The sequence below is a fragment of the Bos mutus genome, chromosome 25 (genome assembly GCF_027580195.1).
Source record: "Bos mutus isolate GX-2022 chromosome 25, NWIPB_WYAK_1.1, whole genome shotgun sequence".
NCBI lineage: Eukaryota > Metazoa > Chordata > Mammalia > Artiodactyla > Bovidae > Bos > Bos mutus.
Genome location: NC_091641.1, coordinates 12,939,817 through 12,954,610, shown reverse-complemented (window position 1 = coordinate 12,954,610; position 14,794 = coordinate 12,939,817). Strand labels below are relative to the sequence as shown.

At 48.9% G+C, this 14,794-nt stretch overlaps 1 protein-coding gene across 1 annotated transcript in view; it reads right to left on the bottom strand.

Annotated features, from left to right (window-relative positions):
- Nucleotides 1–2,786: 2,786 nt before the first annotated feature.
- The window catches only part of GALNT17 (polypeptide N-acetylgalactosaminyltransferase 17), a 429,083-nt gene continuing 417,075 nt past the window's right edge, over nt 2,787–14,794 (bottom strand). The window contains exons 10-11 of the mRNA XM_005889873.3: nt 4,592–4,759; nt 2,787–4,185 (exon numbers count right to left, since the gene is read on the bottom strand). Coding sequence (XP_005889935.1) covers nt 4,057–4,185; nt 4,592–4,759 — 297 coding nt within the window. The 3' untranslated portion in view covers nt 2,787–4,056. The remainder of the gene's footprint in view (nt 4,186–4,591; nt 4,760–14,794) is intronic.

Below are 14,794 nucleotides of genomic sequence, written 5' to 3'. Positions count from 1 at the left end.
TTCAAAGGCATCAGCTTTGATGGCTTGGGCCTGGATCAGGAATACATCTCTGATATTTTTTCCCCATATAAATTGAGGGGAAACAATGAAAGAGAAGGAATTGGCCACCAGACAGGAGAGTGGGCAGTGCCCATGTGAAGGGACTATGTGGATGGAGGGAGATGCACAAGGGTTGTCGGAACTCAAGCCTGATGCTTGCAGCCTGCAGCCGTCATCACGCAGAGATGTGGGTCTCTGGAACATCTGCAATCCCCCAAAGCACTGAGACCCAAGGCTCCCCTGGGACCCTGCTTGTCTTTTCTCTCCTCCTCCTTTGGCTACGATTAATTCCTCTTCTCTGCCTTGGCCGCTGGCCAGCCACCCCCAAGCCTTCAGGTCCGTGGGGATGCTGTGGGGTGAAGAGGATGTTGATTGGACACTGGCCTCAGGCTCCGCCTTTTGGGAGGAGCCAGTGCTGATATGAATGGACAGCTGGACGCTGGAACCGAGGCACAGAGCCAGGATTCGGCGGAGGACACATCCTGGTGCCAGGAGGCTAAGAGCCTCCCACGGTCCTAAACCAGCACCCTCGTTCCCCATCCCCACGTAAACAAGTAAACCCAAGCATCCTGCCTGCTACCCTGTGACCCCGAATGAAAGCAGCCATTTTCAAGGCTTCCCTGGTGGTCCAGTGGCTAAGACTCCAAGCTCCCAAGGCAGGGGGCCCAGGTTCGATCCCTGGTCAGGGAATAAGGTCCCATGTGCCACAACTAAGAGTTCACATGCTGAAACTAAAGATCCCGTGTGCTGCAGCAAAGACTGAAGTCCCTCATCACACAACTAAGATCTGGTGCAGCCAAAAAAATAAATACATTTAAAAAAAGAAAAGAAAAGCAGGAATTCTCTCTGGAAAACTCCAGGGCACTTCCTGCTCTCCGTAGGCTAGGGGTGCAGCCTTGGAGAGTACAAACGAGCCCAACACACAGTGATCATGTTAGAGGGTCGGGGCTCCGACTCCACTGGGGAACCAGAGTTTGGATGTTGGGAAACACAGAACAGGTCTTCTGCTTCTTTGGTCAGAGAACGTTTTGGCCCATTTTGTGGAGGATGAAGGATCCCACAAGGGCTCTTTGAGTACCTCATGAGGATTTAGGCTCAATGCCTCAGCTCATGGTAAAATGGAGTATTTGCCCTTTGAGTTTCTACTTTGAGGCCCGTGGCGGGTAGGGGGAGACCAGCTCAGTCAGGACAGGACCCCCCACACACAAAGCGCCACCTTGGAATACTACCCGAAGACCCCCTTGACCCCATGTGGGGACCTGCTGATCCTTGGTTCTTTGGGCTTAATAGTTACCCTGAGATTCTGACATTTAAATTTTCAAAATCTTTTTATTATTTAAAAAACTTTTTATTTTTTGGCTGTGCCCTGCAGCATGTGGGATCTCAGCTCCCCAACCAGGGACTGAACCCATGCCCCCTTCGGTGGAAGCACAGAGTCTTAACCACCAGACCCCCAGGGAAGTCCCCTGACAATGAGTTCAATGAATTCCTCATCATCAAACAGCAGAATTTTCCATCAATGTGCTCATGGACCTGATTCTCACAGAGGTCCACAAAGCGCAACTGACAAGCACGTCTGAGGGTCAGGGGACACCCAACAAGTTAGATTTTTTTGGCTTCCTGGAAGGGAGGGGCTGGGGGCTGTCAGTGCCGAGGGGACTTCAGCCCATTTCCTTCCAGCCCCATTTCCAGGACAGAAGGCCTCCTGTCTTTTCAAATTTCACTTTTCTACGAACAAAAGGTGCAGCTGCTCCACCGTGGGCTCCCTGGTCTCGAGAGATGGAGTGGCTGTGGGCAGCAGGAAGGGGTGGATCAGGGTGATCAGCTGGGTCACCCACAACCCTCCTCCACCACACAGCTGTCCTCACCTACCTGACCCTCCTAATCTGGAGTCAATAGGGAGTTAGCAAGCAAATGCCAAGTGTCAAGCTCTGTCCTGCTTTGGGTGGAGACGAGTGCAAGGGCAGGCTGGCTGTGTCCCAGCACCACGGGGTGAACCATCTTTGCCTTTAATCAACCAGAAGCCCTCTGCCAAGTCCTAGGAACTGCCTCCTGGCCCGAGCTCTGGAAAAATGATACGAATGAGTCTATTTGCAGAGCAGGAACAGAGAGGCAGACTAGAGAACGGATTTGTGGACACAGCAAGGGGAGGCGGGGGACGAATTGAGACAGTAGCATTGACATAATACACTACCACGTATAAAATAGACAGCTAGTTGTTGTTTAGTCGCTAAGTCGTGTCCGACTAGTTTGCAACCCCGGGGAAATGTAGCCTGCCAGGCTCCTCTGTCCATGGGATTTCCCAGGCAAGAATACTGGGAGTGGGTTGCTATTTCCTTCTCCAGGGGGTCTTCCACGACCCAGGGATCGAACTCAAATCTCCTTCATTGGCAGGCAGATTCCTTACCACTGAGCCATCAGACAAGCCCATGACAGCTAGTGGGAAGCTGGTATGTAACACAGGGAGCTCAGCTCGGTGCTCTGTGATGACCTGGAAGGGTGGGACTGGGGGGAGGTGGGGGGGAGGCTCAAGAGGGAGGGAATATATGTATACTTATGGTTAATCCACGGTGTTGTACAGCAGAAACCAACATAACAATTATCCTCCAATTAAAAATTAAAAAAAAAGCGAACCAGGCTGCGTTGGGAATTGCTCACATGTATTTATTTCACAAGTAGGGGGGAACCTTCACCAGTAAGATGCCACCAAATGAGACACTGTGAACCCCAAACTGGGCAGGGACAGAGTGTGAACCCCAAACTGGGCAGGGACAGAGTTTGGTTCTGGGCCGGGCTTGTCCGGACAGCATGAGGGAGACAGATGGGAACCGGCGGAAGGGCAGCCTTCCATCTGGGGCGGCACAGCGGGCAAGGCCCAGCCACGTCCTCCCGGCCAATGACCGTGGCCACCCCCTCCCCCACCCCCGGCAAGCTTCTTCGCATCGTTGACCTGATCCGGGTGGGCAATAAAGCGACAAGTCCAGGGTCACACCTCTACGCCTCTTCTACCATGCACTCAGACGCACACACCCGGACACACACACACACCACGCGCACACCTTCATACGCATGCACACGCGTCCATATATTAACTCTGATTTATAAGTGCACCCTAACCAGAGGGCAATCGGAAAAATAGGATTACTCTTCCGCGAGGACTCGGCTGCCTTCTCCCGTCAGCCAGCAGAGTGCGGGGAGACACGAGATGAGCACCTTCCAGAGTCCTGGCCCCCCGTGCCGTGCTGATGGCAGTCCTTAAGTTCCAGGTGGAGGCTGTTTGCCGCCCCCGCGGCGGCAGTTAACGGCGTGTCTGGGGGATGCTCGGTCTCTGGGCAGGCAGGGCAGAACAGCTCCAGCCGGGGCCCCTCACAGCCGAGGCCGGCCGTATGCTCTCTGGCTCCCTCTTGAGGACACAGGCGGAAAAGCTGGCACATAGGCACCTTGGCGCCCAGGTGACCAGGGAAGCATCCTCCCAGGTCATCTCAGGGGTGGGAGTCCAGCAAAGTCCAAAGCCACCGGCTGGAAGGTTTGGGGTGGTGATCTTGGGCTGTAAATGGGCATCTGGGCAGAGGCAACCTGGGGGAAACTGAGTCCCAGGGCCTCGCTGCCTTCTTGGAGGAGGAGGAGCTAGGATGTGGCCCAGCCCCCTCCCCTTTGTTGAAGGCTGAGGAGAGAAGCTGCTGTGAGATGAGAAAAAGGAGTGGCTCCTGCCAGTCCCGTCCTGACGGCGGGTGGGAAGATGACCAAGAGATGTGTTGTCTTGCTCCTTGGTACCAGATCCACATCGGGCTGCAGAAGACACGGCTTCTGGGTTCCCAGAGAACGGTCAGGGGCCTTTCCCTGGGTGCATGAGCCTCAGGAAGCTGGATGCCTGATGAAGACGCAGAGTCTCCACCGGGGGCCCCAGGCTGCCCTGGAGAAGCCCCACTGAGCACCCCCCGGTGTCTTGCTGTTTCTCTCCCAGTGTGGCTGGTCCAGAGCAAGGCAGGCCCTGTCCCGGGGGCCCGGCTCCCCCCACTACTTGATGGAGTTCTTGATCGTCCACCTCTGCCCCGTGCAGCTGCGGAGCGTGAGGTCAATGCCCGCCAGGCCTCGGTTCTCCACCTCCAGGCAGCGTCCCGTGCCTCTGTTCATGATGGCGCCGTTCTGGGAGGAGGTGGGGGTGAGAGGAGGGGAGACAGACAGACAGAGAAGGAGACAGGGAGACAGCGATGGAGAGACAGAGATAAGGACAGACAGAGAAAGAGAGAGACAGATGGACGGTGAAAGATACAGAGAATGAGAGAGAGAAACAGAGATAGAAAGAGACACACAGAGAGCCAGGGAGAGCCAGAGACAGGGAAAGGAGGTGGGGAGTGGGTAGAGAGAATTACCATAGTGCCTGGCTACTAAGAGGGAAAAGCTCCTGGGATCCCCCAACCGCTTTGAGTCTAGTGTCTGGCCTCAAGCTGGGAGACCTTGGGTTGCACTCTGTTGCTGCCCTTCCAGGGGAAGCCCGTGGCATCCTCACCTGCTCCAGGCTGCCTGCCCAGCCTGTCCGTGGAGGGCTCACCTGGATGAAGTTCCAGCGCTTGTACAGGCTGCTCTTGACCTTGTCGCAGTCCAGGAGCTGGGGCAGCCGACTCTTGGCGTTGTCCACCAGGCAGCGGGTGTCAGGGAGGAGCGTGGTGGTCCCCAGGGCGCCCAAGTGCAGGAAGCCCTCCTTGGTGTAGCGAGCCAGCTGGGGAAAAAGCAGAGTGGCAGGGCCATGGGCGGCAGAGGTGAGATCACAAGGGGACATGGGTGCCCCACGACTGTCTGGGCTGCAGTCCCAGCTACCGTCTCAGGCCTGGCACTGTCCCCCACCCCACCCCAACCCCACTCATAGGAGCGCCCCACCCAGGAGGCCCTCGGCTTGCGAAGCCTGGACACAGATTCCCCGGGCCCCTCTCTGACTTCTTCCTAAGCATGTCCATGGCCAGTATTTCAGGAGTCTGGCCTTCTGTTCAACCACAAGGGGAGCAGGAATAAATGAAAAAGCAGGACATTTGAATTCTAATGTTGGCTCTGCTTCCAGCTGGCTGGGCCAACCTGAACAAGTCACTTGACCTCTCTGAGCCTCCACTTCCTCCTCATTTGTTAACTGGGATCAATTAAATCTATCCTGCTGCAAAAGGGCCCAAAGAGGCAGCTCACTGAAGAAGAAACAGGCATGTTAAAAAGCATTCAACATGTTAGGTGTTAAATAAAAATCAAAACAATGAGACACCATATTTTTTAAAAAAGAGATTATCTGTATTTTGTCAAGGTGAGCCTAAGATGGACTGGAGGGACGGTAAATGACTACCACCTTTTGAAAAGGAATTTCAAAATGTGAACTCTGCACTTTTAAAATGTTTCTCTCCTTTGATCCAATCAATCTACTTTTAAAAATCTTGGGAATTTCCTGGAAGTTCAGTAGTTAGGACTTGGTGCTTTCATTGATGAGGGCCCAGGTTCAATCCCTGGTCGGGGAACTAACTAACTGTGGCATAGCCAAAAAAACAAACAAACAAACAAACACGCAAACAAAAAAAACCTTCCACCTATCCCAAGAAAATATAACTGTGAACAAAAGTTTATGTAGGGAGGGTGGGGGAGGAGGAGGACCTGGATGAAGGCAGTCAAGAAGTACAAACTTCCACCTATGAGATACATAAGTACTAGGGATGTAATGTCAGAGAAGGCGATGGCACCTCACTCCAGTACTCTTGCCTGGAAAATCCCATGGACGGAGGAGCCTGGTGGGCTGCAGTCCATGGGGTCGCTAGGAGTCGGACACGACTGAGCGACTTCACTTTCACTTTTCACTTTCATGCACTGGAGAAGGAAATGGCAACCCACTCCAGTATTCTTTCCTGGAGAATCCCAGGGACAGAGGAACCTGGTGGGCTGCTGTCTATGGGGTCGCAGAGTCGGACACGACTGAAGCGACTTAGTAGCAGTAGCAGCAGGGATGTAATATACACCATGATAAATATAATTAACACTGCCATATATACATATGAAAGTTAAAACAGTAAATCCTGAGCTCTCATCACAAGAAAAAAATTTTCTTTTTCTATTTCTTTAATTTTGTATCCATGTGAGTTGATGGGTTACTCTGATAATCATTTCAAGATGTAAGTCAAATCATTATGCTGTACACCTTAAACTTATACAGTGCTGTATGCCAGTTACATCAGTAAAGCTGGAAGAAAAAATTTACAAGGCATTTTGCATGCTCAGTCGCTCAGTTGTGTTTGACTGTTTGTGACCCCAAAGACTGTAGCAAGCTCCTCTGTCTATGGAATTTTCCAGGCAAGAATATTGGAATGGGTTGGTGTTTCCTACTCCAAGGGATTTACTGCAATGTTATTTCTAATGATGAAAAGGCAGAAATATCCTAAATGTGCAGTCCAGTGCTGGGCCTTGCCCTCTGCTCCATGTACTACAGCAAATGGTAGGTAGCATGGGGTGAATTGCCAAAGTGGCCACATCTTTCTGGGCGGCATGACTTTGCTGGAATTTCCATTAAGAAGTGGAGTCTCTCTCCTCATCCTGGAATACTGGTTGGCCGTGTGACTTGCCTTGCTTTGACCAACAGAAAGTAGCAGAAAGGAGGAGGTGTTTGTTCCTGGTATACAGCTTGCAAATTTCCACCCTCCTGGAACCCTACTGCTACCGTGGCAATAAGCCCAAGCTGGCCTGCTAGAGGATGATAGACACGTGGTTCAACCAACCAGCTAGCTGGTCAACCATCAGATGAGTGAATGAGGTTATCATGGATCAGACAGCGTTCAGCCAGTCTGCTAGCAGATGGAAGGAAGACACATGACTGAATCCAACCCAAAGCATCTGAGCCTGGTCCAGATCATTGCTCACCTGATCTTTAGACTCATAAGCAGTCATACATGTATACTGTTTTATGCCACTAAGGTTTGGGGGTAGTTATTACACAGCAGTAGCTCTCTGATACACAGATAATGTCGCCTGTCAACCCTTTGCACAACTATTTGTGAGTCCATACTAGTTTGGTGTCTTGGCCCCTCTTGCCTGCTCATTTTGTTTAAATTCCTGTATTCTAATTTTTGAACAAATACATTCACCTGTCTTTCACATTCCTTTGGGGGCAGGGACTGTGTCTAATTTATTTCACTCCTTCCTAGAAGACAATCACAGACCAAGGGCTCTCAACATGTTTGTGAATGAGCCTGTGACAAATGTGATGAACATCAACATTTCCAAAATGCAGCCACGGCTGTTTCTTGAAACCCACAAACATGTCCTCTGTGTGCCCAGCCTAGGGACAGGCAGAGAAGGCTGTGTTCCCGCTGAGATGATTCAAGTGCAGGCTGGCGAGCTGCAAGCACAGCCTTTATGTCTGTTCTCACGATTCTCTGAGAGGCTGGAGCTGCAGTGATGATCATCAATAAACAAGAGATCCCTAATCCATTACAAAACAATATTATCAGCCAGCATGTGTTGGAGGCATCCTTGGCCCCAGAGAAGAAATAATGTAATTTCTACAACAACCTATGAATTAGGTGCTACTACCCTTCCTGTTTCAAAGAAAAGGAAACAAGCCTGAAGACATCTGGTCAACCTGCCTGGGCTCTGGCTTCTATCCTTGGGATCCCAGAGACCCAATGGTTGGCAGCCCTGGCCCAGGAGCTGAGCAGCGGAGGGATCTCCTTTCAGATTGATCCTGGGCTTCTGAGATCCTGGGCATTTCTGGCCAGAAATGGAGCAGGAAAACAGCCTTGCCCGGGACACATGTGCCTTTTCTCCAGAGGATAAGATCCTCTATAGGGGATTTCTCTTCCAGTGAAAACTGCTCAGAAACCCTCTGCTCTGATCCCCAAAGGGAGTCTTCCTGATCCCCTTAGAAACAAGTGACAGGGAGTTTATTAAATGCCCATGAGAGAGAGAGATGTGGTTAACATGTGTTTTAAATCCAAATTAGTTTCAAATCAGAGTAATTGTTACAGGCAAAACGGTTAAAAAAAAAAAATCAGAAGCCCTCCCCCATCCCTCCTTCGACAATGTCTCTCTGAATATATTCAAATTCACCAAATGCAAAGTGATGAATGACAGCAAGCTGCCTTTATGTTCGGGGGAAAGATATACACAGCTGCTTATTGAAATTATGAATCAATCTATTATCCAGCAGGCACACGCACAGCGCTAAGAACATTAATTAACTGAGCATATCTGTGACCCAGATGTTTAAAGAGCGAAGCTAAATGCCACTGGGATTAGAAGCTCTCCTTTCTGAGGTCTTTCAGGCCATGAAGACAGGGAGACCCAGACTTCCGAGAACTGTAAAGGCCAGCCCCCAGCCCCCAGCCAGGTGGGCAGGGCAGGAGAGGAGGGTACTGCAGGATTTCCGTTCTAGGGGAGGGCGGTTTCTCACACCAGGGAATGGATGCTTGGTTTGTTTCCACTTTGGGGCTATTCTAAATTACACCACTACAAACAGTCATGTATAAGTTTTGGTGTGAACATCAGTTCTCTTGGTTGTACAGGTTTTCTCTCTCACTCTTTTTTGCCCACTCTATACATGGGATCTTAGTTCCCCAATCAGGGATCGAACCCTTGCCCCCTGCATTGAAGTCTCAACCACAGGACCATCAGGGAAGTCCCCTCTTGGGTGTACAGCTGACTCTTGAACAACGCAGGTTTGAACTACGCAGGTCCACTTACACGTGGATGTTTTCAAGAAATATGTATAATATGATTGGTTGGTTCAATCTGCAGGTTTGGAACCACAGGTAAGAAGGGCCAGCTTCTTATGCATTTCCTCCTAAGATCCCAGCTGACTATGGGACCTGAACTGCTGAAGTAGGCTTGTGACTGGTCCTCTTCCCTCCAGCCCTTCCCCGTTTCCATCTGTCCTCCCCGATCCTGCACATTCAAATCCTACCATTCTCTGCCTCTACCTGCAGAGGCTCCCACTGCCCACAGATTTACGGATACACTTTCTCAGCCATGATCTTTTGCTATAGGTTCCCCAACTCATCTTTTCAGTGTTAACTCTTGGTTTCTTGGCTTAGTCTGACAGACAACTTGAAGATTCTCAAAAACACCCAACGGTTTTCTGCCGGGGACCAGCCCCAGCTGATCCAGGGTATTCGAAGGAGAGACAGCCTAGGCGACTATTTATATGCCAATTAGAGATATAAAGAATAATAGAGTGAGGATAGCTCAGTAGGAAAATTCAGTGGAGAAAAGAGGCTGAGTAGCTTGGTTTACGTGGGAGACCAATAAAACTTCAAGACAAGAAGTTTGCACCACTCACGTAGGCCGCAGGCGCCCTCTCGAATAGCGGAAGGTGCCTCACCCTAGACACCTTCTCGAGTGGGTCTTAGAAGCCCAGGCATAATTAGTAAGCATGGTGGGTTCAAGGCCCAGATGGAGACTTCAGCCAGAATGTGAAAAGAATGACATGGGGAGACCAAGCGCTGGTGAGCAAGGCCCGTAGCTTTATTTTCAACAGGGGTTTTTATACCTAAGTTACACATAGAGGATAATAGGGGATGCAAAGTCAGCAGTCTTTGATTCTTATCAAAAACCAGGGTTTCTTTCCTGCAAATTTATTGTATACAAATGGTTTAGGTGATTTACATCATCTTCTGGCCAGAAGGCCTACTAACATTTTATGACTCTTGACAAGGACTTATCAACAAAGACTTATTTTCTCTAAGAGTAATTATTTTAAGGTTTGGCGCCATCTTCCGAAGATAAAATTGCATTCCTATAGGGTGGATGTGTAATGGGTTTACAACAAAGGAAAGAATTTATTACCTTAAGGGTCTAAAGTTACTAACACCAAGGCCACTACTTATTTTTTCTACATACCAACTATTAATTAATACACATTCAAGGATACAATTCAGGGGATGTGAAAACTTGGCAACAAACATTGACTCATCAATGACATCCCTTACTAGTCTTATTCTGACAGTTTCTAACTCTCTGAGAGGCTCTAAGCTATTTGAATATCTTAAGCTTCCCGTGCCTCTTGAGGCTGGGAGACTGTAAACAATCGTATACATAGCTGTAGGAGTCCGGGTATACTTGTCAGGCGAGTTAGAGAGCCATCTGAGGGGTTTGGATTTAAACACACCTAATTGCCCAGAAACTTTATTAATTGGAGCTGTAAGTTAACTCTTTGACAGAGAGAGCAAGATGGTGGTGGGGACAGCCCCTAGTAAAGTCAGAGGTGAGAGCACAAAGCAATAAAGTAGGCAGACTCTGGTTTTTTGGGGGAAGATACTCGAGAATATCCGGGGAGACTCCCGAGACTCGATCCCGCCTTTGCGTATCCCGAGCCTCCTTCCTCATGACCTTAGTCACGAGCGGAATGTCTCTCACCGGCTCCCAGCAGGTCTTCCCTGTATAAGATATACCCCGGACATCTCTGGTGGTTCAGTGGTTAAGAATCTGCCTGCCCATACAGGGGACACAGGTTTGATCCCTGGTCTGGGAAGATTCCACATGCTGAACGGCATCTAAGTCTGTGTGCCACAACTACTGAGCCCACGCTCTAGAATCTGCGAGCTGCAACTCCTGAAGTCCACTCACCCTAGAGCCCTTGCTTCCCATCAAGAGAAGCCTGTGCGCTGCAACTAGAGAACAGTTTGCCTCAACAAGAGTAAGCCTGTGCAGAGCAAGAAGACCCGCACAACCAAAAATGAATAAAATTATTTTTAAAAATTCTTATTTTGAAACCTAATCCCCCCAATTATACCTACTCCTACCCCATCTCCCTTCCTTCCACAAAGCCACCGCATCATGTGATGTATTTCAATTTATATACTTCTACATTCTATTAATGTGTCTTTCCCTGTTAGAGATTTTTGTCTTTGCTGTTGTTTCAGCACTGCAGCATTCTACTCATTGTTACATACCATAAGGACCAAGAAAAGTATCTCGCAAAAAACAAATGCTCTATAAATGTCTTTTGAATTGAACAGGATTATTTTAGATTTTGCTGCTGGGCCCATGAGGAGAAATAAATGTCATTATCCACAACCCTAATGCATTAGGAAAAAAAAACCCTTTGAGCTCAAATACAATTAATTCTCATTTAAGAGAAAAAGGAATTTTCTATTTGAAATGATCGAAGAGGTGCATAAAACTATTAACCCACATTTAACAGCCTTGAGGGAAAACTAAAATATGCAGGTTATAGCCAAATAAACAAAAGCCAGCCAAATAATTGTGGATGACTTTGGAACACAGCAAAATCTATCGGATTGTCAATAAAACATGGCTTGCAATTGCTTTCATATTAAGGGTCTCTCTCATCATTTCAAAATCAGGCCTAGTCAGAGTAGAATACCATTGGTAAATGAAAAATGCAGTTTATCTAGCTTCTACCCAAGAGACAGAGAGATGGGTTCCATTGATTCAGAACTGCTCTGGGGTGAATTTATTTGTTTGTTGTGTGGTTGAAGCCATGAGAGTGGTTTCTGGGGACAATGAGTACATGCGTACATTTTTACAAACAAACAGACTTTCTTCATCACTGTCCAGGGCATGCCAGAACTCAATTCAATACAGAAAAAAAAAATATTTTCAACTGTATCAGAGTGTATGCACGGTGGCTGCCTAGGATCTGGGGTGGAGAAAAGGAGCAGGAGGAATCTTTAGGGGCATCAGTGGAAATTCAGAGATACACACTACCATACGTAAAACAGATAGCCAGTGGGGATTTGCTGTATGACTCAGCGAACTCAAACTGGAGCTGTGTGACAATCTAGAGAAAAGGTGGGATGGAGTGGGAGGTGTGAAGGAGGCTCACGAGGGAGGGGACATAGGTATACCTATGGCTGATCATTGTTGATGTATGGCAGAAACCGACACAATATTGTAATTGTCCTTCAATTAAAAATAAATTAAGAACAAAAATGGAAATGCAACAGAAACTTTCTGTGTTTTGATTAAGCAAGGGATTTCATAGGTGTGTACTGCCAGAACTCAGCCAACTGTACACTTCAAGCAGATACAAATTACTGTACCAACTTTATACTTCAACAAAGTGGACTGAAAAGTCTATCCGGGGATGTCCCTGGTGGTGGAGTGGGTAGGAATTCGCCTGCCAATGCAGGGGACATGGGTCCGATCCCTGGTCCAGGAAGATGCCACAATGCTGTGGGGGCAATAAGCCGTGAAGCCTGGGCGCCCTACAGCCCGTGCTGTGCCACAAGAGAAGCCACGGCAATGAGAGGGCTGTACCTGCAACCAGAGAGTAGTCCCTGCTCGCCGAAACTAGAGAAAGCTTATATGCAGTGATGAAGACCCAGCACAACAACAACAGAATACATAAATAATCATTAGTTTTAAAAAATCGATCTGGGAGCTTAAAGGCATGCTATAGAATTCAATACGTTTCCTGTAAAGAGGGTCAGATCCTAGTGGGGTGGTGGTCCCCAAGGCCTCTCTCCTCACCATTATGACTCATCATGCTAGATTTTTATTTTTAATTTTGGCTCTGCTGGGTCTTCATTGCAGGCTTCTCTAGCTGTGCTATGAGGGCTTAGCTGCTCCACAGCATGTGGGATCTGAGTTTCCTGACCAGGAATAGAACCCACATCCCCTGCTCTGGAAGGCGGATTCTTAACCACTGGACCACTGGATCACTAGGGAAGGCCCGTTGTGCTGGATTAAAGCGCAGTATTTCCAGACAAAGCACTTGCTACTTGCAATGAATGTGGAGACACCTGTCTTTCTGGGGTCCAGCACTCTGGCTCCATCACCCACCAAATTCGGAGCTGCACTACGGTCTGTCCCAGGACCCCTATCCCGCTGTCCCCTGGGACACAGCCGGAGCCCCACTGGCCTCTGCAGCTCTGCCCTCAGCACCGAGTTGGAATGTTCAGCACTGTCTGAACTGAACAATCAGGGAATGAGGCTACTTGAACAGTTGGCACTTGCTTTGCTGCGTGTTGTGGTGCTAAGAACACAGAGCCCTTTTCTCCAGGTGTTTTCACCTCCCCCTCCATCATCCTTCATAAGTAGCGATGTCGTTTCCTTACTAATTCAGTAATATGAGAACCACCTAAAACCAACATATTTCTTTGGGGGGAAGAAACGCTGAAAGCAAGCCTCAGAAATGATAATGGTTGTTTGAAGGTGGTAGAATTATAGATGATTTAAATTTGTCTTTTTCAAATTCACCAATTAGGTGTTGCACCTTTAGGAAACAAGAAAAAGATAAGGAGTGACTCACTTTGAACTGAACAGCTCTGGGTGAGGCAGGAAGGCTCAGCTGCTAATGTGGCCACCATCCTAGTGTTCTGAGCTCGTTATTCCAAGCCTAACAGTAACACAAAAACCTGCCTGGAACCTCCCTGGTGGAACAGTGGCTAATACTTGTGCTTTCAACGCAGGGGGCGCAGGTTCAATCCCTGGTTGGGGAACTAGGATCCTGTGCATTGCAGCCAAATCCAAACAAAAACCTGCCTGGATCACTTTTTGTGTTTGGACGAAGATCAATTCAACTTCTAAGGAGATGTAAAACTTTAAACCAAGAATCTCCACTGGAAAACAACTTAGGACTGTAACTCTGATTTTCTGGAAAGAAGAGCTCATCAACCCCTTCTGGCAAGAAAGGAAAAGTACAGGAATTCCTCCTTAACCTGGAGGCCCCCTTAAGCAAAACCAAATACCCGTGCCTTTAGTTCTGCAAGCCATCTAAGACGTCGAGCACTTGTTCTCTGTATGTGGTCTGCGAGATCCACTTTTCAGGGGTGATTAGAAAGAAAGAACCAGGGATTGGAAATGGAAAAGCAAAACAGATGGGAGACAGAAAGGCTGGGGTCCCCCGCCAAGTCTCAGGGAGCAGAGGGAAGTAACTCTGCTCTTCTCCCAGGTCTGCAGAGAGGGTGGGCGTGAGGGATGCTCGTGAGTACTGGATGAAGGGACAGCCCAGGAGGCAAGAGCTCAGAGCCCTGACATAAAAAACCCAGAAACGGCTTGAATATTGTGAGGGAAGATGAGTTAGAGGAACAGCAACAACAAAAAGAGAATCTGCAGCGAGGCGTCACGGATTCAGAGTTGCACCGGAAGGCAAGGGGAGGTTTTCTGTTTTTCAATATTGCAGGTGTGTACATGCTCAGCTGTCTCAGTCGTGTCCAACTCTTTGCAACTCCATGGACTGTAGCCCTCCAGGCTCCTCTGTTCGTGGGATTTTCTAGGCAAGAATACTGGAGTGGGTTGCTATTTCCTCCTCCAGGGGATCTTTCTAACCCAGGGATCGAACCCGAGTCTCTTACATCGCAGGTGGATTCTTTGCCGCTGAGCCACCAAGGGAGCCCAAAATACTGCATAAGAGACAGGCAGTGGAAACACAGCAGCACAGAAGCTCCAGGGTGTCCCGCTCCAGGGTGTCCCTGGTATGGTCTCTCCTGCTTTCTGTGGTCTCTTTTGTATGTGTGTAGGTTTCCCAGACATAAACAAATACCTGCCCTCGCTCCTCCAACGCTGGTTTCCCTGAAGAGCTAAGGTTTCCCTGCTTTGTAGTGGTTTCCAGGAATTGAGCGATCATAGGGTTTGCTTCTTACAGAAGGTGAGAGGTTTGCTCCAGAATCACGAGCCTGCTTGCTGGGGCAAAGCCACCTCCCCCTGGGGTGCAAACTCCAACATGCTCTCCGAGGATCCGTCCCCTGCGCCCCACCACTTACACGACTTTATCTGGAAGCGGAGGCTGCTGGGTGTCATTAACTTCGGTGTTTTCCAAGTGCCTTCCACA